The sequence below is a fragment of the Quercus robur genome, chromosome 11 (assembly GCF_932294415.1).
Source record: "Quercus robur chromosome 11, dhQueRobu3.1, whole genome shotgun sequence".
Classification (NCBI taxonomy): domain Eukaryota; kingdom Viridiplantae; phylum Streptophyta; class Magnoliopsida; order Fagales; family Fagaceae; genus Quercus; species Quercus robur.
The window spans coordinates 51568358-51594612 of NC_065544.1; the positions used below are offsets into that span (position 1 = coordinate 51568358).

General features: G+C 32.9%; 3 protein-coding genes and 1 pseudogene across 3 annotated transcripts; 1 reads left to right on the forward strand and 3 right to left on the reverse strand.

The window, feature by feature from the left end:
- The first annotated feature begins 2364 nt into the window (after positions 1 to 2364).
- LOC126706401 (uncharacterized) lies at positions 2365 to 5082 on the forward strand. Its single transcript, XM_050405820.1, has 5 exons — positions 2365 to 2528; positions 2618 to 2714; positions 2835 to 2913; positions 2998 to 3079; positions 4677 to 5082. The coding sequence occupies exons 1-5, from the start codon at positions 2496 to 2498 to the stop codon at positions 4815 to 4817; spliced, it is 432 nt and encodes a 143-aa protein (XP_050261777.1). The 5' UTR covers positions 2365 to 2495; the 3' UTR covers positions 4818 to 5082.
- A 2228-nt stretch (positions 5083 to 7310) lies between these two features.
- LOC126705739 (probable 26S proteasome non-ATPase regulatory subunit 3) lies at positions 7311 to 13294 on the reverse strand. The gene is made up of 9 exons (XM_050404913.1): positions 13153 to 13294; positions 12927 to 13015; positions 12209 to 12399; positions 10706 to 10843; positions 10484 to 10620; positions 10282 to 10336; positions 10092 to 10202; positions 9048 to 9287; positions 7311 to 8050 (listed from the first exon to the last, which is right to left on the reverse strand). The coding sequence occupies exons 2-9, from the start codon at positions 13003 to 13005 to the stop codon at positions 7538 to 7540; spliced, it is 1464 nt and encodes a 487-aa protein (XP_050260870.1). The 5' UTR covers positions 13006 to 13015; positions 13153 to 13294; the 3' UTR covers positions 7311 to 7537.
- Positions 13295 to 14069: 775 nt separating this feature from the next.
- On the reverse strand, positions 14070 to 18308 carry LOC126706646 (monooxygenase 2-like). Its single transcript, XM_050406181.1, has 6 exons — positions 18076 to 18308; positions 17679 to 17825; positions 16305 to 16364; positions 15976 to 16141; positions 15473 to 15701; positions 14070 to 14803 (listed from the first exon to the last, which is right to left on the reverse strand). The coding sequence occupies exons 1-6, from the start codon at positions 18147 to 18149 to the stop codon at positions 14238 to 14240; spliced, it is 1242 nt and encodes a 413-aa protein (XP_050262138.1). The 5' UTR covers positions 18150 to 18308; the 3' UTR covers positions 14070 to 14237.
- A 2140-nt stretch (positions 18309 to 20448) lies between these two features.
- Positions 20449 to 25114, reverse strand: LOC126707654 (monooxygenase 2-like; annotated as a pseudogene).
- Positions 25115 to 26255: the final 1141 nt, after the last annotated feature.

Consider the following 26255-nt stretch of genomic DNA (forward strand, 5'->3'; position numbering starts at 1 on the left):
ATAAATAATACCAACTAGACTAATGTTAATTTCATATAGAGAATTAAATATCATAGTTGAATTATAAATATTAATAAAAAGAAATAAAAATATATTGCGATTGAAAAAGATACTTTATTTTGGATATAAGACGATGCGTAGTTAAATAAAGTTGTAATTTAATTTTTAATTTTTAATTTTGATTTTAAGAGAGAGAGATATATATTATTTGGTGTGTGACTTTGTAGGATATTAGTTTACAAAAATCAAAGTCTCAAACTATCAAGGGAGATTAATCTATAATAGATGATTTAACACATTTGCAATATCTTTTTGAAATATTTTAGGGTTTCAATTGAGTTAAGATTCTATTGGTCTTGTAATTTGAGAGTCTTAATAGAAATGAAAAAGAAAAATGCGCTAATTAAAAGTACTATAAAATGTTCAAAATATAATGTGACATTGTCTCTCATTGATGAACTTCATCAATTTAACTAATGAATGTTTATATCACTTTTTGGTGATTAATAACATGACAATTTGTAAGTCAATAGTAAAATTTGTAGTACCCTTAACATCACTAATAAAAAAAAATGTACAACTTTTAGAAAATATATATATAATTTTATAAAAATTTGGGCCTTTAACTATGAAAAATGGGGCCTTTTTTCTTAAGAAAATTTTTGTTTTTTGGTGGGGCCTTAGGCCTTGAGCCGGCCCTGTTCTGAAGTTGCAGGATGTAACTTCACTCCCAGGACATTCGATTGCATTCTCAATTCCTATACTGGCTAATTTATAGGATTTAACTATACCAATCACTGCCATCACATACTCAAAGATATAGCCAGTTATCATCTAAGAAACCAGTAATACTCCTATCAATGTATGGAACTCAATAAAGAAAATCAACTTTGGTTAAAACATTTTCAAGTGTCCTCCAAGCTACCCATCATTATGCAGACGTTCCTCTCAAATATAGCAAAGAGTTTCAAACGCAAATACCATACCATTAAATGCAAACAGCAATATACCAATCACTTATTTTGAAATCATGATCATTGTCCAATTCACAATTTTACGCTATGAAGGATAAATCAGTAACAAGATGTAAAATTCAGTGTCACTGCAATCAACCAGTCAATATAAATTCAATACGGTAAAAGAGAAGCCAAGCAGATTTTAAACAATGAACCTAATACATGCCTGACAGGTAGCTTTGCCAAGATGTTGAGGACAATGTCTTGTGGGAGATGGTGAGGAGGTTGTCTTGTTTGGGACATGTTTAGAGGAGAGAGTAAAGACTAAAGATTGAGTATAGTAGTTTGTTGTTGTTGTCTAGTTTAGGAGGGCACAGGTCCTACATTTGAAGGGTGTAGATTACTAGATTGTCTGGTGAGCACTTCAACTTATTGGGCCTCTGGCTCTGAGTACAACTCTTCACAGCAGGTGAAAAGAAAAATAAAATAAAATAAAAAGAAGCAAAAATACCATTTTGGTCACTATATTTCAAGTTGTAATCAATTTGATCAATATATTTTAGTAGTAATGAAATTAGTTCAGTTATTTTTAACTTGCACTTTATTTATTAGTCCATGTTATTTTTAACTTGTTGTCATTTTAGGTCTAAATATGTTGTTTGGATCTAAATATGTGGTTTTGTAAATTTTTAAGTTGAAATTTGTGTATCGAGTTAGGAATTAGTAAATTTGATTGTGTTTTGTTGCCAAATAAGCACAAGAAAAGCTATGATTTGATAATAATAGAACTAAATTGATTGCAACTCGAAAGTGATTTTGGTCAATATATTTTGGTAGCAATGAAATTGGTACAATTATTTTTAACTTGTAGTCTATTTATTAGTTCATGTTATTTTCAATTTATAATCATTTTGGTCTAATTATGTGGTTTTTAAAAATTTTTGAGTTGATATTTGTGTATCAAGTTAGAGATTAGTAAATTTAATTGTGTTTTGTTGCCAAGTAAGCACAAAAAAAAAAAAAAAACATTGATTTGATAATAGTAAAAGACCAAATTAATTACAACTTGAAAGTGATATTTTTCAAGTTGCAGTCAATTTGATCAATATATATATTTTTTTTGGTAAAGAATTTGATCAATATATTTTGATAGCAATGAAATTGGTACAGTTATTTTTTAACTTGCCCTCTATTTGTCCATGTTATTTTCATTTTAAAGTTATTTTGAGTCTAAATATGTAGTTAATTTTTTTAAAAAAATTCTAAGTTGATATTTGTATACCGAGTTAGAGATTAGTAAATTTGATTGTGTTTTGTTTTCAAGAAAGCACAAGAACGAACAAAATGAAATTAACTGCTATCAAAATATAAAAACAAAAAATGGAGAATATTAGCAAAAAAGAAAAAAAAGGAAAGAAAATAAGAGAAAAAGGTTAAAAATTCTCCCATTTATCTATTTTATCTATCTGTTGTGACAGAATCACAGAACTACAGAGGACAGAGCCAATAACAGCACATCTCTCTCTCTCTCTCAAAGCCATGATCGTCTGCGTCGCCGTCGTCGGCCACCAGGTACACCCTTCTCCTCCACTAATCTCTCGTTTTCCGTACACCCCCCAAAATGAGCAAAACAAAATCTCATATTTCCTTAATTTCGACAGAACAATCCTCTGTACATACAAAGCTTCACGGAAGCCGATGATGCTCTCAAGCTCCACCACATCGTACACTGTTCCCTCGATGTCGTCGACGAACGAGGTAAACCCATTACCCACAACCCGGTTTCACTTTTCGGATCGGATCCGGGTGGTCTTTTTTTTCAATTGTATAGTCGATTAAATTGACCATTTTTTTTATTATTATTGTTTTTATTTTCAGTGAACAATCCGAAAAAATCTGGACCAACTCTCAATGAGACATTTCTGGGTCTTCTTTATCCTACTGAAAATTACAAAGTGTGAGTATTTTTTTTTTTTTTTTTGGTATGAAAATTTTGTGAATGATTTTTTTTTTTTTTTAATGTACAATGATGTTTTTGAAGGTATGGGTATCTGACTAATACTAAGGTGAAGTTTATATTGGTGACAACGGATCTAGATGTCAGAGACGCCGATGTTCGAAATGTGAGTTTTTGTGGATTATGGAATTGGTTTTATTGAGCAATGTTATGGGTACCAATATTTAATCTTTTTCACAAATCACTACTTTGTTAAAGTTATAATTGGAGCAGCATCACTTGCACGACTTTTATTCTGTACTAATCAGGCAATTAGTGTCACATTAGCAGCTATGAAAAAAATTAGATGTTTGTGTGGGTTCCAATTAGCTCAACTGTTAGAGTCCCTTGTTGTTGGATTCGAATATCACCTACACCAAAAGGAAACCAATTGGGGTTTTGGCCTTATGATAAAAATGTAATTAATTATGATAGAGTGGACACTATAAAGATTAGATATTTGGTTTTGATTTTGAAATCTTGTGCTGCAATGTGAGTGATGGGAGAATAATATGATCGAGTAATATATAAACATTTTATGGATTCTGAAAAAGAGAAGGGAAAATGTTTTGGTTTATTTTGTATAGGAAGAATTGGAAGTAACATAACTAACAATAGCTGGAACTTTGGTGAAGTTTAGACCTTTACAAGTACAGGAAGGTTGGTTTGATATTTAGTGTGTGGTATGAGATGAAAAGAGGGGATTGTGTTTTTTCTTCTTAGAGGCAATAAAGATTTGTTTGGTTCTCATCCTTTTTCAAGTTTTAGTCTAGTGCCTTGAAAAGGAATGAGGTGATATCTTTGGAAAAGAGAGATATTTGGGTCTTCGATACATTTTTGATAAGTTGTAGGTTGGTCCAATTCCTTGAGGGTGCTTTCCTGGAAATCTTTGTAGGTAGCCTGTGTTGCCAATTTGAACCGACTAGGTGATTTGAAATTAGATAATGCACTAGAGGGCTTTGACATTTTACTGCCTCAATCAAGATAAATTTTATTCTGGCCTTTGGTTGTGTTAGGTACAAAATTAGTTAAATTTGGATTGGTTGTAGTGGACGGACACAACTTTTTATCTGGCTAAACTCTTGTCTAGAGAATTCAATTTATTGTAGAAAACTGGTTCTTAAGCAAGACTTTTGAGTATCTCTTGGTGAGAAATGAACATGTTCTCTTCATGTGGCCTAGGTTGGTAATTCATAAATTTTCATTTCAAATTTTCTTGTCATTGTTGGTTCACTTTGAAAGTTGTTAGCTGAAAATAATTTTATGTTATTGTAAGTTGGTACTTGCTAGGTGATGAACAAACAAAATCTTGTACAATAGTACGTATATTATGTTTATATAAGTTGCTTGATATGTCTATTTATAGATCGTAGGTTTTCTGGCCTCATCAGCCACTTGTTCCATAATGTAGTGGTTGCCACATTTCTTCTTGCTTAAAGTTAATTTTGAATAATATCCTTCCAAGGTTTAAATATTATTTATTATGTTTGCTGCTGCTACTCTTACTGTGGTCTTCAGCCAATAAAATTTTTGCTCAAATGACACTCTATCCCCTCATAAGGGCAAGGTGGAGGGTGGGAAATTATCAATTCAAAACCCACTAGTTGCATGTGTGACCTATCAATTAAAAAGAAAAAAGAAAACTGTAGTCTTTATCTCTGAACATAATTTCAATAACGTCTACTTGTTCCTGATTTGACATTTTTGTGGAATATGCTATACAGTTTTTCAGGAGGTTCCATGCTGCATATGTAGATGCAGTTTCAAATCCGTTTCATGTGCCAGGTAAAAAGATAACGTCCAGAACTTTTGCTGAAAGGGTCAGCACCATAGTCAAATCTTTTGGGTCGAGTTCAGCTGGGTGAATAACTGCTGCCACTGTCCAAACTAAACTTTTTTGAATCTTCCTTTTGTGAAGCTGGTTGAATTTTTTTTTTTTTCTTCTTATGCACTCTTGTTTTGCCTAGGATTTGGGTTTTGGTAATCATCCATGTGAATCTTAGAAAAATTTTAGAGATTGTAAGATTTATCCTTATATAAAACTTCATTCTGAGTGATACTGGAGATAGAAACAAGTGATCGTATTATTTCTTGTTACCTTGCAGGTAGAAATTATCTTTTTTCAGTTAATACTTGCTCATAGTATTTGGCTTAATTTGCTTTCACTGAAAATAAATGCAGGATTGGAGTTTATTTATGTTGTTTGTGGAAAAGTGAGCCCATCTGGGTTCAGATAATACTGTAAATTCAAGATGGGGAGTCCCCAAAATCTGATTTTAAGTTTCTAAAAAACCAATAGCATTGGCAGTCTATGGTAAAAAACAGTATCTCTACTATTTGATTTGGAAGACTTGAGCTTTCTCATGTTTTGGATGTAGTTCCATTGACATCAACACTGTTCTCCAAAGAATGCCACATCATCAGACACTGAATTTCATAATACTGGGCTGGTATCTTTTGGTTTGGACAATTAAAAAGGAGGGGCTGAAATTTCGGTTCTGAGAAATTAATCCTCCTAATTTGCCAAGTAAACCTCGAAAATATGCCATGGAATGAACTAATGCATGCCAATAGACATGAGCCAGAATCTCTATACTCTCTATTATTGGATTACAAACATTTCACAAACTATATTTGATCATATTTAAAGGGATGGTGGTGGAGATGATTCATGTGTGCTACGTAACTCATAGAGGTTTTGAAGTTCCAGGAAGTAAATTCATTCACAGGACATTCCATTGCATTCCCATGACCTTTGGGCTAATTTATAGGATTTAACTATACCAATCACTGCTATCACAAACTTGAAGATAAAGCCAATTATCACCTAAGAAACCAGTACTTCTATCATTGTATGCAACTCAATAAAGAAATATTAATGGATCAATTTTGATTAACATTTGCAAATCTTCTCCAAGCAACCCATCATTATGCAGGCGTTACCTTCCAACCTAGCAGAGAATTTTAAACCCAAAGATCATACCATGCAATGCAAACGGCAATATACCAATCACCGAATTTGCAAATCATAATTATTGACTAACCCACACTATGAAAGGAAATGTATGAAGAAATTTACCATGTCACTGCAATCGGCAAGTTAAAATATTCATTATATATAGTTTCATTTTTGGTAATTGATACCTCAAATTGCAAATTTTGATAAGTAAAAAAGTATTATCAGCAAACTTTTATTAAATGCTCTACTTAAAAAAAAAAAAAAAAAAAAAAAAAAAAAAAAAAAAAAAAAAACCACACACAATTTTATATTGCATTTTTAAAAATCATAACTTTTTCAAAAACCACAATTTCAAAAGTTTAACCAAGCTCACTCTAAAAGTGAGAGGAAGAATATATATGTCCGATACTTATACTTATGAGATAATTATTCTCTATTTTCTTTATTATTGTGAGACGCACGTTGAAAATAAAAAGAACGCATATATCCGATATTTAAATCCTACGAGATAATTGTTCTTTATTCTCTACTTTTGACAAGCTTTGAACATACATTCCAAACAAATTTAGCTGGGTGGAGATGATTCAGATGCATGAGGTAATTGAACCCTTATTGAACGGACAAACAACTTGATACATGTAGTACAATACTGAAATACTGAGATACGTGTAATACAATACTTGACTCGCAGGACATTCGATCGGTTGTATACTTTTATAATGTATATGCATGTTATGACCGTTGCAGCTCAAGATATAGTGCAGCAATCACACAAGCAATAGGAGCAGTGTGAGGTAACAAAGCCAAGCTTATCGGTTTAATTCCTTACCGGTTTAATAATTTCAAGTTCAATCAGATTAGTTGGTGAATGGTGATGGGGTTATCTCATTGTGGCCTATTTATGCAAGTATTTGCACAATGAGAATCAGGTAGAATTAAAAATAAAAGTCTCTCCCATGTTTAGAAGATTAGTCATCTCAAATTCGACTACACAACCCTTCCATTATTCTTAAAAAAATTTGAGGACAAAACAATGCAGCTCTTTAAAGAGGTGGAATAAAGAAAATAGTAATTGATCAACTTTGATTTAAAAAACTTCAAATGTCCTCCCAGCAAAAAAATTAAGGACTATATACCATGAATTACATTACAGCAATATACCAATCACCAATTTGCAAAATACAGGCATTGACCAGCCAACCCACACACTAGGAAGGGTAAAGCAAAAATGCTCAATTTCCGCCTTGAGAAAATTTAGAACATTCACTTTGTAACCGCCATCAACAACAAAATACTAAGAGGAATAGATGAAATTTCAGATTATACTTCAATATGGTGACACATAAGTTGGTCAGATTTTAAACAGTTAACCTAGGAAACTGCCATCATCAACATGCCATTCAAATGAAAAGATGAAACTTCAGATTATAATTCAGCATGGCAAAAGAAAAGTCAGTCAGATTTTAAACAATGAACCTAAGATATAAAATAAATTAAACGAAAGGTCTAATAATGATCTAAAAACCAGTAAATGAAAGCACGTTGCCAGAGAATTCCACAGAGATGAAAACTTGATGGAAAACATTGCACAAAGCATTAAAGTGCCTTTTGCATATTACTTTGCAATCAAAACTCATCGTCATCCTCCTCAGCAATGTGCTTTGCAAGCTCTTGCTCCTGCTGTTGTCTCTCCCTCCTCTTGTCAGCACTTTCTTTCTCTTTATGAGAATTTGGTGGAAATCGAAGTGCACGCACTGCCTCATTATGCATATTGAGGCAAAAAGCAATCCTTGAGTTAAATGCGAATTGAGGCTCATTTGTAGAGTAGATATCCCCAGTCTCCTTTGATACCATCCATCCATTTGCATGATCTATTGTGGCATCAATTGCACCATCTCTGATTGCCTTTGATACAATACTCTCAGCATCAGCAACAGGGTTCGCAGAGTCCAGTCTCAGCTTCTTTGCAACATCAACCAGAGAGATACGGGAATAAGATATGCTGATGTTGCGTAGCCCAGTCCTTATGACATTGTGCCGCAGCCTAACAATCAAATTATGGGTCCGGTCTGAATTGAAAGTATCTGAAAACTTCTCAGCAACATTCCTGAAGAGCTCCAGATCACCAATTCGTACTGCCTGATAAATACACATTGCCTTTCTCAATATCAGCAGCAAAAGCTCATGAACCTAACTGGAGAGTTGATCCCTGAGAGGCTGTATTTCAGGCCTAACAGAGTTGACTGCCAGGTTTCATGCTAGAAATTATCGAAGTAAATTGACAAGACAAAAAACTGTAGTCTTTAGCCACATTCTGCATGGCATGTGATCTACATTTATAATATAGCTTACTATCTTGACTAAGAAAACGTAAAAGAGTATACTCAACAAATTTTTCTTTTCCCTTTTCTTTTTAAAGTCTTTCTTTTAAAGCTAAGAGAAGACAATCATAAAATTACAATTTCTCTAACCTTGTTCTCTACTGTGCTATCAATGGGTACCGATTAAAAAACCTATGCTTTGGGTTGGTTCAGGATCTGAATTTGATTTTGAATCAGATAAACATTATCATGAAAAATATTATCTGATAATTTGAACTCAAATGTTCCTGTCCCATATTAGTTGTCCATCTTCATAAACCCAACTTTTAAGGGATCATCATTTACTGCTTTGTCTATTTCACACAAAGCACAAATTTTCCATAATTATCCTTAAAAACTCTTTGAACTTTTCAAAAGGCACAGCCTTAGGTAAATTTGGAAAGTTATATCATTTCCTCATTTTAGAATGTGGACATTTTTTGTGGAACTTCTCCTTATAAAAAATGGACTAGCTGGAGGAGAATTATTTTTAAGATTTAATTATAGCCAGTAATCAGATTCAATACAGACTAAGGTAGACTAGAATCAATTCAATTTCAAATGATTTTACACATTACTAATGACTTTTTATATATTTAAAAATGATAATCTTTACTTATGAAAGTTTAAATTTTTATTTAAAAAATTAGTTTTCTATTAGTATATTAATTGGATGTCATTGTATCTGCATTCTGCACTTAGTTCAACCTGCTGACAGCCCTATTCTATATGGAAAAATTAAATGAATAACTGAAGTCGAGGGAACCTAGACTTACATTTGTCAATTCAAAATATGGTCTCAAAGCATTCTCCATGCCTTTCTGCATAAAAACAGTCCTCTCAGGAATTTCTCCTAGCAGTAAACGAACAATGATTGCCCACTTGTTACATTGAACTCGAAAACCAAGTGCTGCAACAGGGGCTTTCCGAGCAGCTTGCAGGAGGGATTCCTTTGCATCTGTATACTCCAACTGAATCGTCCTGATCTTTCCTAGGTAGAAAAGGTAGCGGCAGAACTGCAAGAGAGAACAGTCAGTTTCAGAATGTGCAGCTTGTAAGTGGAACGCCTTTTTTTCTTTTCTATTTTTTTAACCCCAGACATATTACAGGTATTTAGTGCAGTTTCCCTGGGTTAAAACATGAGGAAGAACATATAAAACCCTGAGGATGCCCCTTAATCATGTACTGGCTGTGTGTGACGATTAGCCCTCACGCACATGAATTTCTAAAGTGATAACCCATTTTGCACGGCCCAGCTTATAAGTGAAACATTTTAAAATGGAAGCCACAATCACTGCTCCATCGGTGAGATTCGAAAGAAAGAAACCCTTCCATCCCCCTACTCAAAGAAAGAAAATAAAAAGTTCTTCACTCTCATCTGTAATTTTTCTACAGCAATCAGATCTTGTCCATCTATGTTTTGTTTGACATGAACCAAATTTTCACTAAAAATATTTTCCAATTTCCCTAAAACGTTACAAATCATATTTAAATTTGATGCAATCATAGTTTACAATATATATAGTAAAGACTAGTGATGGGATTGCTAGGGAGCAAGCATGGCAAAGAGAACAAAAGATTGACAAGAATGCCATTAAAAGATGTCTTCGATAAGCTATGTCATGTTTATTATCTCTAGCTTAATTGTTCAACCTTTTCAAATAATTACAACCATCACTGGACTGAACCCTAAAAACTTAATATTGAAGTTCCAGATATGCAACTGGTCTTCCCACAGAAATCTCAACCATATCCTTCATGCCAGTGATCCCAAAGTGAAATGGGCATATAGCTTTATAGTTAAAACAATTAAGAGTTACCTGCTGATTTGAATGGGCTTCAAATCGAGGTGCCTTTGACCTAAGTTTCTCTGCCTGATCGTATAAGTTGTAATGAAGGTAGTTGCGAAGTAGTAGGTTAAGAAGTGTTTCCTGCATCACACCAATATCTGCATATAAGACATTTGTCATATGGACACACATACCCTATCCCTATCAATTACAAATTTACCTGACCCAACTCATCACGGCGCAGGGTTGCAATTCGGTGCAGGGAAAGGAGGTTGCTGTTAATGCACGAATGTCCAAGTTAGTCACAAAATCAATCAGTGTAAGTGAGAGACAAGATCATTCAATCTAATACATCTCTGGCTCAATGGTAGAGAGAAAATTAATTCCTGAGAATCAACTAGTTGTGACAAAAGAAAACTCACCCTCTAATTTCAGCAAGATCCCCAGTGAGTTCATAGCTAAGAGAATAATAAAAATAGAGCCTGGATGCTAAAACATCAACAGTTCTCCTATTCAGGTTCTTCAATCGGGCAATGCTTGCCGAGGCACAAGCTTTAGCCTGAGAGACATCAATGTGATGTTAAAATCATAATGACTCAAGCTGGGGAAAAAGGTTAAAAAAGAAAGGACCTTAGTTATGTTACCTCATTGTATCTCTTCTGATCAATCAGAAATATTAGCACAAGCAAATAGCAGTAAATCTCTAGCTCTGGCAAGGAGTGCTTTGCAACAATTTGAGTCCCAGACGTTGCAGTGTCAACATCCATGTCATGTTCATCCTCCTGTAAAAAATCTTTAACAGTTTTAGTGCTCAAAGCATGAAGAACATTCAATATATAAATTCTGAATACGATGAAATAATACAAACATATTTCATTAGATTTTGGTCCCCTTTGTAGTACGTAGGGAGACAATTCTCAACTCAGTATTCCTGTAACTTAGGATGCTCAACAATCTTAAATACAGTGGTCTGTAATACTAAAGTCATTATATTTCTTTAATTTTAAATTATTTTATAATTTATTAAGTAAATGATGTTTTTGTCTCCTTTTTTTTACACAATAATGAAACTATAAGTAAAAGATAATGTGGAAATAGTCACATCTTAAACTTTTTTATTATATAAAATAGTCTCATCTTATACATAAAGGATTAATTATACAGAAATAATCAACTAAGCACCTATTAAAAAAATAATAAATTAAATAGAAGAAGAAAAAATCACCTCAATAATAAAGAATATCTTAGTATCCAAATTAAAAGTAGTCATGTATAAACCTATAAACCCAAATCTGAAAGTAATTTAAACTCCTAGACAAAATCTAAAATAAAACATACGTCTGAATAGTTGTAATAGTCTCAACTTACACAAATTCAGATTGCAAGTTAAAACCTGCCAACTTTGGAATTCAATTTCCATCAACCTCCTTTATATGAACTTCATTCAAATTACCAGTCATCTACTTGAGAACCATGCTCAAGGGTTGAAAAATTGGGCATCATTGTATTTGGCACACACACCGGCACCAATTGATTGGTGGAGTGTAGCAACACCTAGAGTAACTATGGGTGTAAAACTGTTAATGGGTCAGTAAAAATTGGACTCCTAGGACTAGCAAAAGTGCACATTCCAACTAGATGCGCTGCCATATTGAGTTCAATCAATAAGGTTCATCATCACTGGTATCATAATCACTTGTTCTAATGAGTCAGCATCAAAGGGATACATGTGAGGAAATTCTGGTTGTATGAGGATTGAAAGCAATGCTAGACTTGAAAGTCATCATTGAGATAATTTGTTTGCCATTAAACAAAAACAATGTGTATCTAGAACAGTTCTGGCATGAAGGAATGCTACATTTGAACAAGCCCAAATCTAATGCTCAAGCTCAACTTATTTATAAACAAACAAATGCTTTTTACCTAGCCATGCCGAGCTATTTATGAATGGCTTGGTCTATTAAGAGCCCTATTTCAATTCCTAATATTTGAATATCAGAATATGCCATGTGTTTCATTGTGCCAATAGGCAATTCCTTTATAATCACTTATTCACTCTAGAAAAAAATACCATTCCATAAATGAACACAATTTAGAGAGAACATGAATTACAAAAGGACCCAAACTCACAATGCCCCCAAAATTACCTTGGGAAGATACGAGAACAACCGGCCGTGCAACTCAGATCCTGGGGTGAGAGCGAAATTGAGGAATGAGGCAAGCACAGTTGCATTCAGCTTCCGCCTCAACGCCATGGTAAGCCGGACTACACGCATAATTCGTCGAACCTCTCGAGCATATGCGCCGGTCTCAATGAGAGACGCAATCTCCTTCAAATCTGAACACACACATATATACATAAACACCAAATCTCAAACATGTATGCTAAATAAAGTTGCAATTTTTTTTAAGAATAAATATAAAAGAGACTCAATAAAAACAAACTTCTATAGGTTGCAGTGCAAGTCCCGGCTAAGTTCATTGTCTCAGAAACACCAATTTAACAAAATCACAGCAAAATCTAAACTTTAACACACAATTCCCAGTATATGAGCAATGCAATCAAAACCCAGATCACCAATTTCAGTAATCAGACTGCACAATGGTCTTTCCTTTGGTACATTGTAGCTAAGCTCATTGTCTCAGAAAATCACCAATTCACAAATCCACAGCTAAAGTCTAAACTTTAACACGCAATCACCAATATTTGAGCAAAACAAACAAAACCCAGATCGCCAATTTTGCAAATACAACATCATTCATCAAAATTCAGACTATAATGTAAAAACCCAATACAAAAAAAAAAAAATATATATATATATATATATAGGAATATATATAGCTGTATATAGAGATTGATCCTACGCTGGAGAGTTGAGGGAGTAGAGGAGGAAGCTGAATTGGAGGGAGCTGGGAGCTCCTTCATCTCTACATCTTGGGTCATGTTGAAGAAGCTGTACCAAAAATTTTAAAATTAAAAAAAAAAAAAAAATTGTTACTATTTTTTTTTTTTTTTGGTTGAAAATTTTGAAATATGAAAGAGAAAAAAGATAGTGGATTGGAATGGGATTTTGAAAAAAAAAAAATCGACCTTGAAAGTGTTGGGGAAGTTGCTTTGAGCTAGGGTAACTTGTTTCTCTGCAAGTTTAACACAGAGGGAGAGAGAGAGAGAGAGAGAGAAGGAGAAAAGTTAAAACGACAGCGCTTTTAAAAGACGACTTAAAGTTATAAAAGTTCAGCTCCTCAAAAAAAAAAAAAAAAAAAAGTTATAAAAGTTCGTGGGGCTGTAGGAGTAATTTGCTGGGCCTTTTTATGGGCCGATATTGGGCCTTGAGAAAAGGGTAGGATGGGCCAACTCTTAGCCCAATTAAAAGCTATATAAGTAAACGACATGTAGTTTTGTAGCTAGGGTGCACACAATGAAGGTAATACACTATTTGGTTTTTCTTGGATTGATGTGTTGATTTGGGTTCTAAATTTTTCTTTTAAAAAAAAACTTGGTTTGGGTCTGTTTGAATTGAAAAAAAATTTTCAATCTGAATAATTAGGCCAAACTCTTGCTATTACAGGTTTTTGAAAAATATATGTATTTGAATTCTTTAGTTTGATTTTTTTTTTTTTTTGATACCATTTAAATTAATTTTTGTATTTTGAGACTTGTTTGATTAAGTCAGAATATTTAGCTTACTTGTGGGAATTGTGATAATTTATTGAATAATGGATTAAATTGCTTGAATGAAAGCCCAAACATCACAAAATGGGCATAACTCAATGACCCAACCCAAACTCAATTCAATTTCTAGAGGTCGAGTTGGGCTGATTTTAACACAAAAACAAAAGCTAATTAAGAAGTTAATTTATTACGTGGTTAATGTAACACTAATCATATATTGATTTTTTTTTTTCTGAAATTGAAAATAATTTTAATATTTTCTCGTATAAATATAAATATACATAGCTTAACTAATACGGTCTTTTTTGGTATTAACCAAGGAGCATCATAGCATATGAACCAAGGCTTGACAAAATATTTAAATATGGCTAATGGTTAGTAATGTGCCACCAAACATCCTTTCATTACAAATACTAATTTTTGAAAGGTCCTTTCACTACAATTATTGAAACAATTTTATTGTGATTACATCCTCAAATAAAACTATACCATGATAAATTTGATTATAGCGCTCCAGAAAAGTTGAGCCTCCCACAATCAAAATCTGCCCTCTTCAACAGCAACCCGCGCAGATATGAAGCCAAAAACTTCTCTCTCAAGAAGCTCATAATCTTCCCTTCACTTTGTTGTACAAAACCAGCAAAATAAGATGTTGTGATTAGTTCAAATGCTCTCCACCTTCTCTCTTTGGCATACTTGTTCAACCCCATTTCAATCCTCTCATGTTGCTCCTTGTCTTCTTCACCTTTTTCTTTAGACTCTTCACTTGGTTCTTTCAATAAGGCTTCAGCCACACATCTAGCTAATACAACACCATCTTCTAAAGCTGCACCCCCACCTTGGCCAATGTCTGGTGTCATGGGGTGGAATGCATCACCAGCTACACAAACATTGCTTTTGTTGATATTTCCCCACAATAACTCCCATGGACGTCTATATGCTAGCCTATATGACATAAATCCATCTGGTTCAGTGCTTTCAATGATTGCCCTCAATTGGGCAGGTAGCTTTTCAACTTTGCTTAACACAAATTGCTTCATAGTAGCTGGATTGTCTTGTAACTCTTTGTCTACGTGAAATGAACCAGAATAAGTAAGAATGGGGTACAAGTCAGCTAGTCAATAATAAAAGAAACAATTATATTGCCCAACCAAAATCTAATCTTGCCAAAACAATTCCATTGTTAGGGTAAATTATACTTTTAGTCCCTAAAATTTGGGGGTAAGTTTGATTTTGGTCTTTAAAACCTAAAAAGTTTCAATTTGATCCCTGAAGGTTTAATATTTAATAAGGGAACAATTTGGTTCCTTCAACCATGGAGTTTGTTCGATTTTGATTAAATATGAGGTTAGTTTGATTTTGGTCTCTTAAATATGGGACTGGTTCAATTTTGATCCCTTACACGTGATTGATGCAGTTTGGTACATCGAAAATGGGAAGGCTCAACATTCCATTAGTCCCTTGAACCTAAACTAAATAAATAAATAAAAATGAAGAAGAGAGAGTAACCAAATTGTTCTACTTTTGAAATTTCATGAACCAAATTCTAATGTTTTACATATGTTACCAAAATCAAACTTACACCATATTTTTCACTATTATAGAATATTATTTGATAAGAAATTTAGTGGAACCATCTATCAAAGGTATTAACTTTTTACACAAAGCAGCCTCTAGACATGCCTGTTACAACTTACAAGAAATAAATTCAACAACCCAAATTGAAATGGAGGCATACCTTGAGAGGAGGGAACCCAAGTGTAATACCAGAATAAGGTCTTGTCATCACAAGGGCGGCAACCAAACCTGACACCACTCTCAAAGAACTGTATAGATTTGGTACCATATCCATGACTGTCTTTAGACTCTGTAAAGCCCACAATGGCATATCTTCCTGTAAAAGTAGGCTTCTTAAAGCCCAACCACTTTGCCACCACTGAGTTCACTCCATCACAACCAATCAGAACCTTTCATCCACAAATTGGAACAAAGAATTTTGACCTGTCAGACTCAAGAATTGTCTAATACTAATACGTTTACAGTCACAAATTTTTCATAATTTTTTACACAATTGCTTAGTTGTTAGGTTGTAATTGGTAAACATTAAATGGCGTCAATGGTGGGGACTTATAGAATAATAACTTGTCACCTCAACATTTATGAAAAATATTGTGTTTTTAAAATTAGCCCTAAGTATATATAGGACGGGGGAATTTTCATTTTTCCAATAAATATACACACCTTGGTTTTGAGGATGGTTCCATCAGAAAGATGCACCAGCTTAAAGAAGCCTGATTCCTCAATGCAGACCACCTTGGAGGATAACCTAATGGTGCCAGTTGGGAGTTCTTTTGCAAGGGCTTCCAACAACTTCTTCCTTTTTACACAACGAACTTCATGGTTTCCTCTTTGACATCACAACCCAAAGTTATTCGAATACTCTCATCATAAAGCATGAACAAGAAAGTCATGAAAAGAGATATTCTCTCATTCAATGATTCATGTAATCTGGCAAGCTAGCATAAGAAGAAACAGTTAAGGGCTGACACTATTAAATTTTAATGACTTACTTTGCGTGAAATGATGTCTCTGAAGTAGCAAGTCCTGAAATTGAGGATAAAACTAGTGCCCTGCACATTGAAATCTATTGAAGTCAAATGCATACTAAAAGATATGAACTACCCGTTTGGATTCAAATGATTCTGGCATTTGCTTTTTTTGTTCTGCGTTTTTCTTTTCTTTTTTTTTTTTTTGGTTCAGCCCGCAATGGTTGACAAGTCAATTGTGAACAGTACACCCGTGCACTGTTTACGGGTCTCACAAATTACACTTTTCAACAATTTTTTCATTAAAAATGGGTACCACAGCACTATTTACATATTTAAAAATTATTTCGCTACAGTGTTTTCAGTTTTAGCAAAAATAAGCTCAATCCAAACGAATCCGAAGTGTTAAATGTTAGATATACACGTATGAGTGAAATTACATATTGAATTGTAATGAGAAGAGAGACGGATTAATATAATATAGTTGGATCCAAACTCGTAAACTTAAGTTTTTTTTTAGTTTAAGTGGTGTCCCTAACTCCCTATAGCCTAGATTTTTTTTTTTTTTTTTTTGAGAATACCCTATAGCCTAGATTAAATTGTTTAATATCATTATTTTGTAATTGCATTTATGTACACAATTAATCTAGCCACACAAAACGTCAAGCATTATTCTGCAACTACATTTATGTACACAATAATTCTAATGACATAAATCTTTTTCACAATTATTGACTTAACTTAGTACACAATAAGTCATGAGTCTTATAATTCAATTAGTTGACATCTTTTGATATATCTAAAAGAGACATTCATAGTTCAAACTTCCTCTCCCCCATTGTAACTAAAAAATTATAATAATTCTTCTCAAAAAAAAAAAATTATAATAAAAAAAAAAAACCTTAGTACATAATAAAAGTTGTGTCAATAATGAACCCATATAAAAGTAATGTTGATCCAATCAAAATTCAAGTCTTACTACCTTAACAAGTTGTGAAATTTTGTATCCCTAAAATTAATCCTTGAAGCCATGAGCCTTGTACTTAACTGATTCTTCATAATATTTCTATCAGTGAAGTCCAGGTACAAATCCCTCCCCCAACTATATATATTTGGCAAATGTTAACAAGGATTGTGCAGTGCTAATTAAGGTTGAACTAATGTGGTCTCACTTAATAAAAAAAATTGGATAAATAGAAGAAAAATACATAAAGCCTGCCCCATGCTCTTAATGCCGGTTAACACAACCCTCTCTGTCTCTCTCTCTCTCTCTCTCTTTATATATATATATATATATATATATATATATATATATTCCCTAATCTTAGGTAGACAAATAGACACCACTTGTGTCTTAGACCTTCAATCTAACATAGTGGGAAAAGATTAGGGAGTTACCCTTGAATCTGGAAATGTTGTTGGCGGAGTGAGTCACCAACGCCAACAGCATCTAAAGCCCTCCAAGCATTAGTCCAAAGTGTCAAGGCAAATCCTGTGCTTCTCAAACTATCCCATGATTCCAAGACTATGCTCTCAACTCCCAACCTGCACATATATGTTAACTGAACCTTCAAATTCTACAATCGTAAAATGGAAATCGCTAAATCTTCTACCAATATAACCATAAGAAGCTTACAAACTAACGTAACAATAAAAATATGATTAGTGTCAGTGACTCGCTACAACAATATAAGAAACATGTCTAAAAATAATACATATGTACTAATACTTATGCAGTAAAATTACTTGCCACAGAAACTATAAAAAGGGAGAGTTCTGGTTGCTTGAGGAGTACCTGTAAAGTCCCAAGGATGTTGTGAGGCCTGCTATTCCAGCTCCCACAATCACAACATCTACAGCTATATCCATGATGCTTTTATGCTCTGTTCTTAAAGAAAAGATTCGAAGAAAAGTTGTTAACAGCACCCAATATTGTAAGAGAACTGAGATGGGATAAAATCCAAGGACAATCCCATTGATGACAATTATCAAGTGGTGCACGTTTCCTAAACAGTGATTTCTCTTACGTATAGGCTTGAATGGCTGGCTGTTTAAATAGTTGAAAGCTAGTGTTAGGCAGGTCTGACCCTAGGCCAAACATACAATGGAACCAAATATGAGTGCAATAAGTTTTTTTTTTTTTTTTTTTTAATTAAAAAAAGTGAGTTAGGTGTACATATTTTGGAGTGTTGCACACTCAAGAAGGCTCAAAAAATTAGAATTATGCTTGCCTAGTACAATTTTTACAATATTAAGCCTTATAAATTGATATGTTTCTCGTTACATTTATTGCTACATTAATATAGAAGTTTTATAGGGTAAAGTTCGACCTCATTGTCATCAGGATTGAGTCAATAGGCAATACAATTGATACAATCACCTAAAACTTTCAAATAAAAGAAGACCCCCATTTGTAAAAAAAAATTATATATATATATATATAATATATTTATCTATATATTTTAATTTTAAAAAATTTTAAGCACTTTTATTGGTTAATAAAATGCATTAAAAAAGTTTTATTGTATCCTAAAATGTAGAAAATTAAAAAGGAAAAAAACAAAAATAGTCAAACTTCAACTAACAAAATTAAATTTTAAGAGACAAATTTACTAACTCATTCTTGAAATATGTTAAAATCAAAATTAATACAAGATAAACTCATTAATAATACAACATAATTATCTTGAAATATACTAAAATAGGGATTATAAATTTAAAAAACAAAAAAAAAAATCTCTCATCTCTCAATATCTCTGCCTCTCCATCTATACTTTTACCATTCTTTTTTTCATCTTCAATTCTTGATCTTTTTCCATAAACTCCATCAGTCAGTCTAGCTTGAATTTTTTTCTACCCGAGGTAATCTTCTTCGGCTCCTCCCCTCTCTGTCTTTACGAAAATGAAGGCTCAGAGTCTTCTATCTATTTAACTTAAATTATATATATCTTTAGTTTATTTCATTGATGGGAGTCCCAATTATATATATTTTTAGTTTATTTCATTGATGGGAGTCCCATCATGGGACACTTTTTTTCCTAGGACCCTTTTCTGCTTAGGACACGTTTTTTTGCTTTAAAACTTAGCCATAGGATGATAGTACAAGCCCTGCTGGCCTGCTCACATGAGTCACATCTGCACTGCACAGGCTGCATAGTGTGCAACTGTGCAGTGCAGCCACAGTTATAACTTAATTTCTTACTTTATCTGTTATTATTAATTATTATACTAATTAATAATTTGATATCTATTATAACAATTTATTTGTATTACAGTGACATTAATTTATTAAACCATGTATTAAATTAATTTTTATTTGTATAAGTTTAGACTCTAAAGTAGTCACGGTTTTAGAAAAATTACAATAACGAGGTTCTATTGTTCTACTATGTCACAAAAAAAATTAAGTGGATTAGTTATATTATCAATTAAAAAAGAAATATCAGAGGAACTTAAGTACAAAACTTAATTAGTAATTTTGCATCTCAAAAAATAAGAAAATTAAATTTTAAATAAAAATTCAATATATATATTATTTGATTAATATTTAAATATAAAAAGACTCCACTTAAAATTTTCGCCTAAGACTCCCAAAATTATTGAGCTTAAAGCTCGCAAAGTTATTGAGAGCTTTGATTGTCACGTTAATTTGCAAGTTTTTTATATTAAAATTCGAAGAAAGTACCTGATTTTCATGAAGATGCAACTCACGTTTTTGTACCAAATTTTATTGAAGACGCATTTTCGCAACAACCTATCCAAAGGGCTCTAAATTCCCATCATTTATAAATAGTTATATGTCACTCTCAAAATTGTGATGGGTGTGACGAGTATAAAGTCCTTGTCTCTTTAGCACCTTAATTTACGCACGTCTTTGAATGACTTATCTCTTTAGCACCTTGTCTCTCTTGGTTATCAGAAGGAGGAATATTTTGACTTAAGTTTCTTAAGGTTTGGGGGCTTTATAATCAGAATATTTTATTTTAGTTCAAAACCCCAATAAAATTAAAATTGTGATTACAGGGATATAGGAATTCAAATGGAAAAATTGCCCACAAAAGAATTAGAAACTATTTTTTTTTTCAATGTTGTGTTGTCAATATAATATAAGATATCAAACAAAACAAAAAATAACAATCAATATATTAAAATGAAAAGAGGAAATAAATTATTGCAACTATTGCATTTTCTTATGATATTTCTCAGGATTCAGATAGAAAAGAAAAACTTTATATTTTACAACAGCATCATGCTCATCAGCTCATACATATATAGCAATATCTATATTCTATAAGATTGCATTTAAGAAATGGTAAGCTTCCCACAATCAAAATCAGCCATTTTCAACACAACACCTGATAAGAATCCAGCCAATGCATTATCTCTCAAGAAGGTCATCATATTCCTATGACTCTCCTGTATAAAACAAACCAGATAAGACACACTGATGAGCTTCATACTTCTCCATTGTCTCTCTTTTGCATACTTCTTCAATCCCATCTCAATCCTCTTATATTCATCTTTTTCTTCTTCACCTTTCTCTTTTGGTTTTCTCAATAAAACCTCACCAAGACACCTGGCTAACACAACAGCATCTTCCAAGGCACAACACCCTCCTTGGCCAATGTCTGGGGTCACAGGATGGAGTGCATCTCCAGCAATACAAACATTGCCTTTGCTGATATTTCCCCATAGTAGCTCCCAAGGATGTCTAAATCTCAGTGGCAATGGTATGAAACCATCAAGTTCATAGTTTTCTATTAGAGCCCTTGCTTGCTCTCTTACTTTTCCTAGCTTACTCGGCACAATTTGCTTTACTTTAGCCCTGTCCTGTTCTAGCTCTTCCTCTACAAGATCAAAATCAAGAAGACATTTTCAAAATGAGTGACACTAATTAGTACAAATTTCACAAAATAAGTCTTAGAAATTGATGTATCATCAATCATAAAAAGTAATTCAATAATTATTTGAAGTGACACTAATCACATTAATTATGACGTCAATTTGTGAGCTTTTTATAAAGAAATAACATCATTAGTACTCTTGTTTATAAACATTATATTGGTGAGAATTTGCAAGTCTTTTGTAGTAAAATGAATAATAGTTTAGTATTTCCTTTCAGAATATATACCAAGAATAAACAAGCCTTTCAGTTGGGGTAAAGTTCTCACCTTTGCTCGAGGGAGTCCAAGTGACATACCAATATACAGAATTATCATTAACAGGGAGGGCACCAGATCGAACACCTTTTCCAAAGAACTGCATGAAGTTGGGCTCAAACCCATGACCACCCTCGAATTCTGCACAGCCCCTGAAGGCCAATCTCCCTGCAAAAGCTGCTTTCTTGAATCCCAGCCAGTTTGCCACCACTGAGTTCACTCCATCACACCCTATCAACACCTTTCATTCACAACATTACATCAATACCATAATAAGGCCTAAGTGGTTAGACTAATAATAAACACAGTCACATAGATAGCAGGAGTCACATTCTTACTAAGTGAATTCAAAACATATAAATTTGCTGCTCCACAAGACAAAAATGATGTTTTTGCCACATAAATGAGTATGTTAGATTTTGCCACATCATCAATAACTTAAAAGAATATTGAAATGGTGCTGATAAATGTTTGTTTATGTTGATACCAATGAATTTACCACTTCTCTGCTAGACAAAGTAGGAAATCTAATGCAAAAGGATTCACCATTATTACAGTATGATCACCATTTATAATACCAAAAATTTAAAATATTAATGAGGTGACAAAATCTAAATCACTCATTTTGAAAGCGAAGGATTTTATGAACTCTATGATCAAGTTATGTCTAGTGAGCATCCTAATCCATCCATCTCACACTGGAATTATCCTTTTCACTAATTATTTGGTTCTTTAAATTATAAGGGTCCATGTAATAGGGCTGGTTGTAAATCCACTGAGCAACAAGTGAACTATTCTTTAGGCTTTGACTCAACGAAATAAAAGATTAAATGTAAGAAAAGAAAACTTACCTTAGTTTTAAGGATTGTTCCATCGGCAAGATGCACCAGCTTGAAGAAGCCCGATTCTTCAATACAGACCACCTTGGAGGAGAACCTAATGGTGCCAGTTGGGATTTGCAAGGGCTTCCAATAGAATCTTCCTTTTCACGCAGCGAACTTCATGCTCACCACTGTGCACATCATAGTTCACACCACCAAGCAATGGGTGTTAGCACTTAGTTACACTTAAAGAGTAATTTTGAGTACAATACCATACCGTTATATGAAGTGTGGAATACAAAAAGTGGAACAGCAGATTTTTATTCAATACTCCACTGCAAGAGCAATGTTTTCACCTCGCGCATGAATAGTAAATTTGGTGAGTCATATTATTCATGTGATGAGGGAGCATTGCTTCCACAGTGAAAGTGTTACAATTTTCTACCAATTAAAGAAGATATTGGGCCTTCTCAATATTATTGGCTATAAAGGGTGTGTGATTATTGACACCGGTTTTGCTTACTGTTTTGCTTAGGCCTTCTCAAATGGCAACTCCGAAGTTTGAAGTCCTGAAATTGCTGAGTTAGTCGCCTGCCTGCACTCAAAAATCTCTATAGATTAGTTACATTCAGACATATAACTAGAAGCCTCATCGAGATTTTTTTTTTTTGAGGGAGTCAAAGTCCACAAAATTTTCTTTTTCTAGGTAATTGATATAAAATAAAAGAAAAAAAGAAAAGAATCAAAGGCTTTACAAGCATGTATGCAAAGCCCACAACCTAAATTACCTAATGGGAGGTCGATGGGACCTGATAAAGGAGTGAAATTATCACCCGCGTGTTTTGTAGTGCGTATACTTAGTGATATATTAATATAATAAAATTCACAAAAATATAGAATATTTATTATATTATGTTTATATGTTATGAGTTTCTTTTTGCATGAATAAGTTGTTCCAGGGTGTTTATTTTGAAGTCAAAATTCCACCTAGAAATGAAAGGATTTTTAATATACTAAGATAGACACTAAGTACGACCTAGGTAAATTTATACTATTATGTAATTAACCCCAAACTTTATTGCTTGTACACAATTTTTTATGAAGGAGAACAAATTACTACATAAAGAGTTTAAGATCGTCCTATTAATTTTTTTATATCACTTTTAAAATGTAAAACCAATGTGCTTTTTTTCCCCTTTTTCCTTAGCTTCTGTAATTTCTCTCTTATTCTCTCTCTCTTCTTCATTTTTTTTTTTAAAAATTTGAATTTTAAAAGAAAGTGTAAATACAAAAGATTTTCTTTCTATTTTTTTGAATTAATTTTGACATATAAGAAATAATCATGTGTTGATTATAGTTATGATATAAAAGACATCCAAGAAAAATATAAAAGAAATTCATTAAAAGAATAGGGAAAAAATAATCAAATGAGAGGTGGCAAAGTTGCAAATAACAAGTAAAACCTTTAGGAATGTGATTTTTTCCTAACTTTTTTGAATTCAAAATAAAAAGATAAAATACAATCAACACAGGATTGGGCTATTATCAGCTAAGTCCAATTATCTAAGACTTTTTAAAATTGACCAACTTAATTCTTAATTATTGTAAGAAAGAGAAGAAAATGAGTAACAGCTTAGCGAGCAAGTTGATCAGTTTTGAAAAGTCTTAGATCTAGCTGACATTAACTCAAACCTCAAGGGGTGTTAACTGTATTTTACACTAAGGATGTGTTTGGATACCGCTTATTTTACTGAAATTGAAAAATTATTGCTGAAAGTACTGTAGATAAAGGTAAAAGTTAGTTAAAATAGTGTAGTGAGACTCATAAATAGAGCTCAAAAGTACAGTGAGGTCTATAAATAATAGCAAAAATAAGTTAAATAGTGAAATAATTTTAATTTTTAATCCTAACTCAAACGCACACTAAAGTAGGAAGTTTTGAGACAACTGTTTTTTACACAACTTATCAAAGTGGCCAAATATAAATGATAAAAAAAAGTAACAGATTCATCAGAAATTGGTAGTCCACATCTCACAGTCAACCACTCCAATTTGTGCCCATAGAAGAACCGGTAATAAAACCAGAAAGTGATTTCGGCTAAAGGTCTCCAAACACCAAAATAAGTAGGTCCCTCTAAAATGACTCCTTGATTTTTTTTTTTTTTTTTTTTTTTTTGAGAAATTTACAGTTTAAACACACACACAGGGGATATTAAATAACCGGCTTTTGTTGGTTGTGAGTTGTGTGATATTAAATGACTCCTTGATTTTAGTTACTCACAAGTCACAAGAATCCTAATAATAGAGGCTACTAGCTTTATCACCATTTACAAAAGGATCTATCTGTAAGACTAGGCGGCTATGATAAAATTAAAGGGGATGAGTAATGAGTCATAATTACCTGCGAAGTCTTTCATGTTGTTGCCGGATAGAGTCACCAACGCCTAAGGCATCTAATGCCTTCCAAGCATTGGTAAATGTTGTCAAACAATATCCTGCACTTCTCAAATTTTCCGATGATTCCAATACTAAGCTTCGAATACCCAACCTACAAAATATTCATAAGATTAAGAATCACAAACACAAATAGTACACTCGTTCGCATATCTTAGCTATCAGCCTAGCACCTACATATAAAAAGAGAGTAAGAAGGTACCTGTGAAGTCCTAATGATGTTGCTAGGCCAGCTACTCCAGCCCCCACAATCACTATGTCTTCAGGTACTGCTTCCATGATAGCTTTGCTTCAAGTACTGCTTCAATCACTATGGTTTACTTTGGTTTCGGTTTCTTATATACTAAAGCAGTTGAACAATTTTGACTTGAAAATGAATTTAAAAGAAATTTAGTGTTTATTACACACATAATTGAAATATATTGAAATCGCAACTTGAAGTTGTGATTTTCAAGTTAAAATCATGACTTCAAATTACAATTTTAATGTATTTTAAGTGTGTGTAAATATCTGTAATAGGGTGTGTGTACAAGAAAAGTAGATATCAATACAAATACGTAAGCATTGAAATTTAAAAGATTGAAGGTGACAATGGGTGGGCACAAAGTGAGGAGTAGTTGATGTCAGGCAATGCGTATGCAGGAGAGATATGTGTCGCATTATTACATAGTTCTAAAAGTATATTGTCCTTGCATGTTTGGGCTCTAGGGTATGTTTAGAACTTATTCAAACTTTGATTTGAACAGCATCCGTACGTATGTGTTAAGACAAACGATTCTCTCCACTCATTGAAGATCAGAGATAAAATACAATTTGAACACTATGTATCAGTAATTTTCACTTATATAAAAGTTCATACTGATTGGAATATTAAATATAATTTTATAAAGAATAGGGAAGATTTTGAAAAGGTAAATAGGAAAAATTATTCAAACTTTGATTTGAACCTTATACAAAAGATTAGCAGGCAATTTTAAGCAAAAATGAATTTTTATTACTAGTCACGTATGTGTTAAGACTTAAAAGATTCTCACCACTCATTGAAGATTAGAGATACAATACAATTTGAACACAATGAATGTATCAGTAATTTGACCAGAATGTTGAATATAATTTTATAAAGAATAGGGAAGATTTTGAAAAAGAAAATAGGAATAATTACATTATTCAATCCATTTAATTTAAGTGTGTAACAAAATAAACTGTGGAGTTTTAAAAGAATTAATTAAACACTGAGGTTTCAGATTAAGGTTTAATATAGACTGAGGTTATAGATTTGATTAGTGAGAGAAAAAAATATGAGTCATTCCTCTCACATGTGGGGTCTACTCTCATGTCCCTCATGTGAGAGGGAGAACTCATATATCTTATGCATGATTTACCTCCTCAAGAGGGGCATAAATTGCTGATGGACTCTCTAGACGCACCCTAACTCTTCTATATTTACTTGGCCAAACCGGCTATAGTAGTAATTTACAAGACATTAGCTTCATTGACTCTATCATTTTTGCCATACAGAAAAGTAGGACATTATCAACATA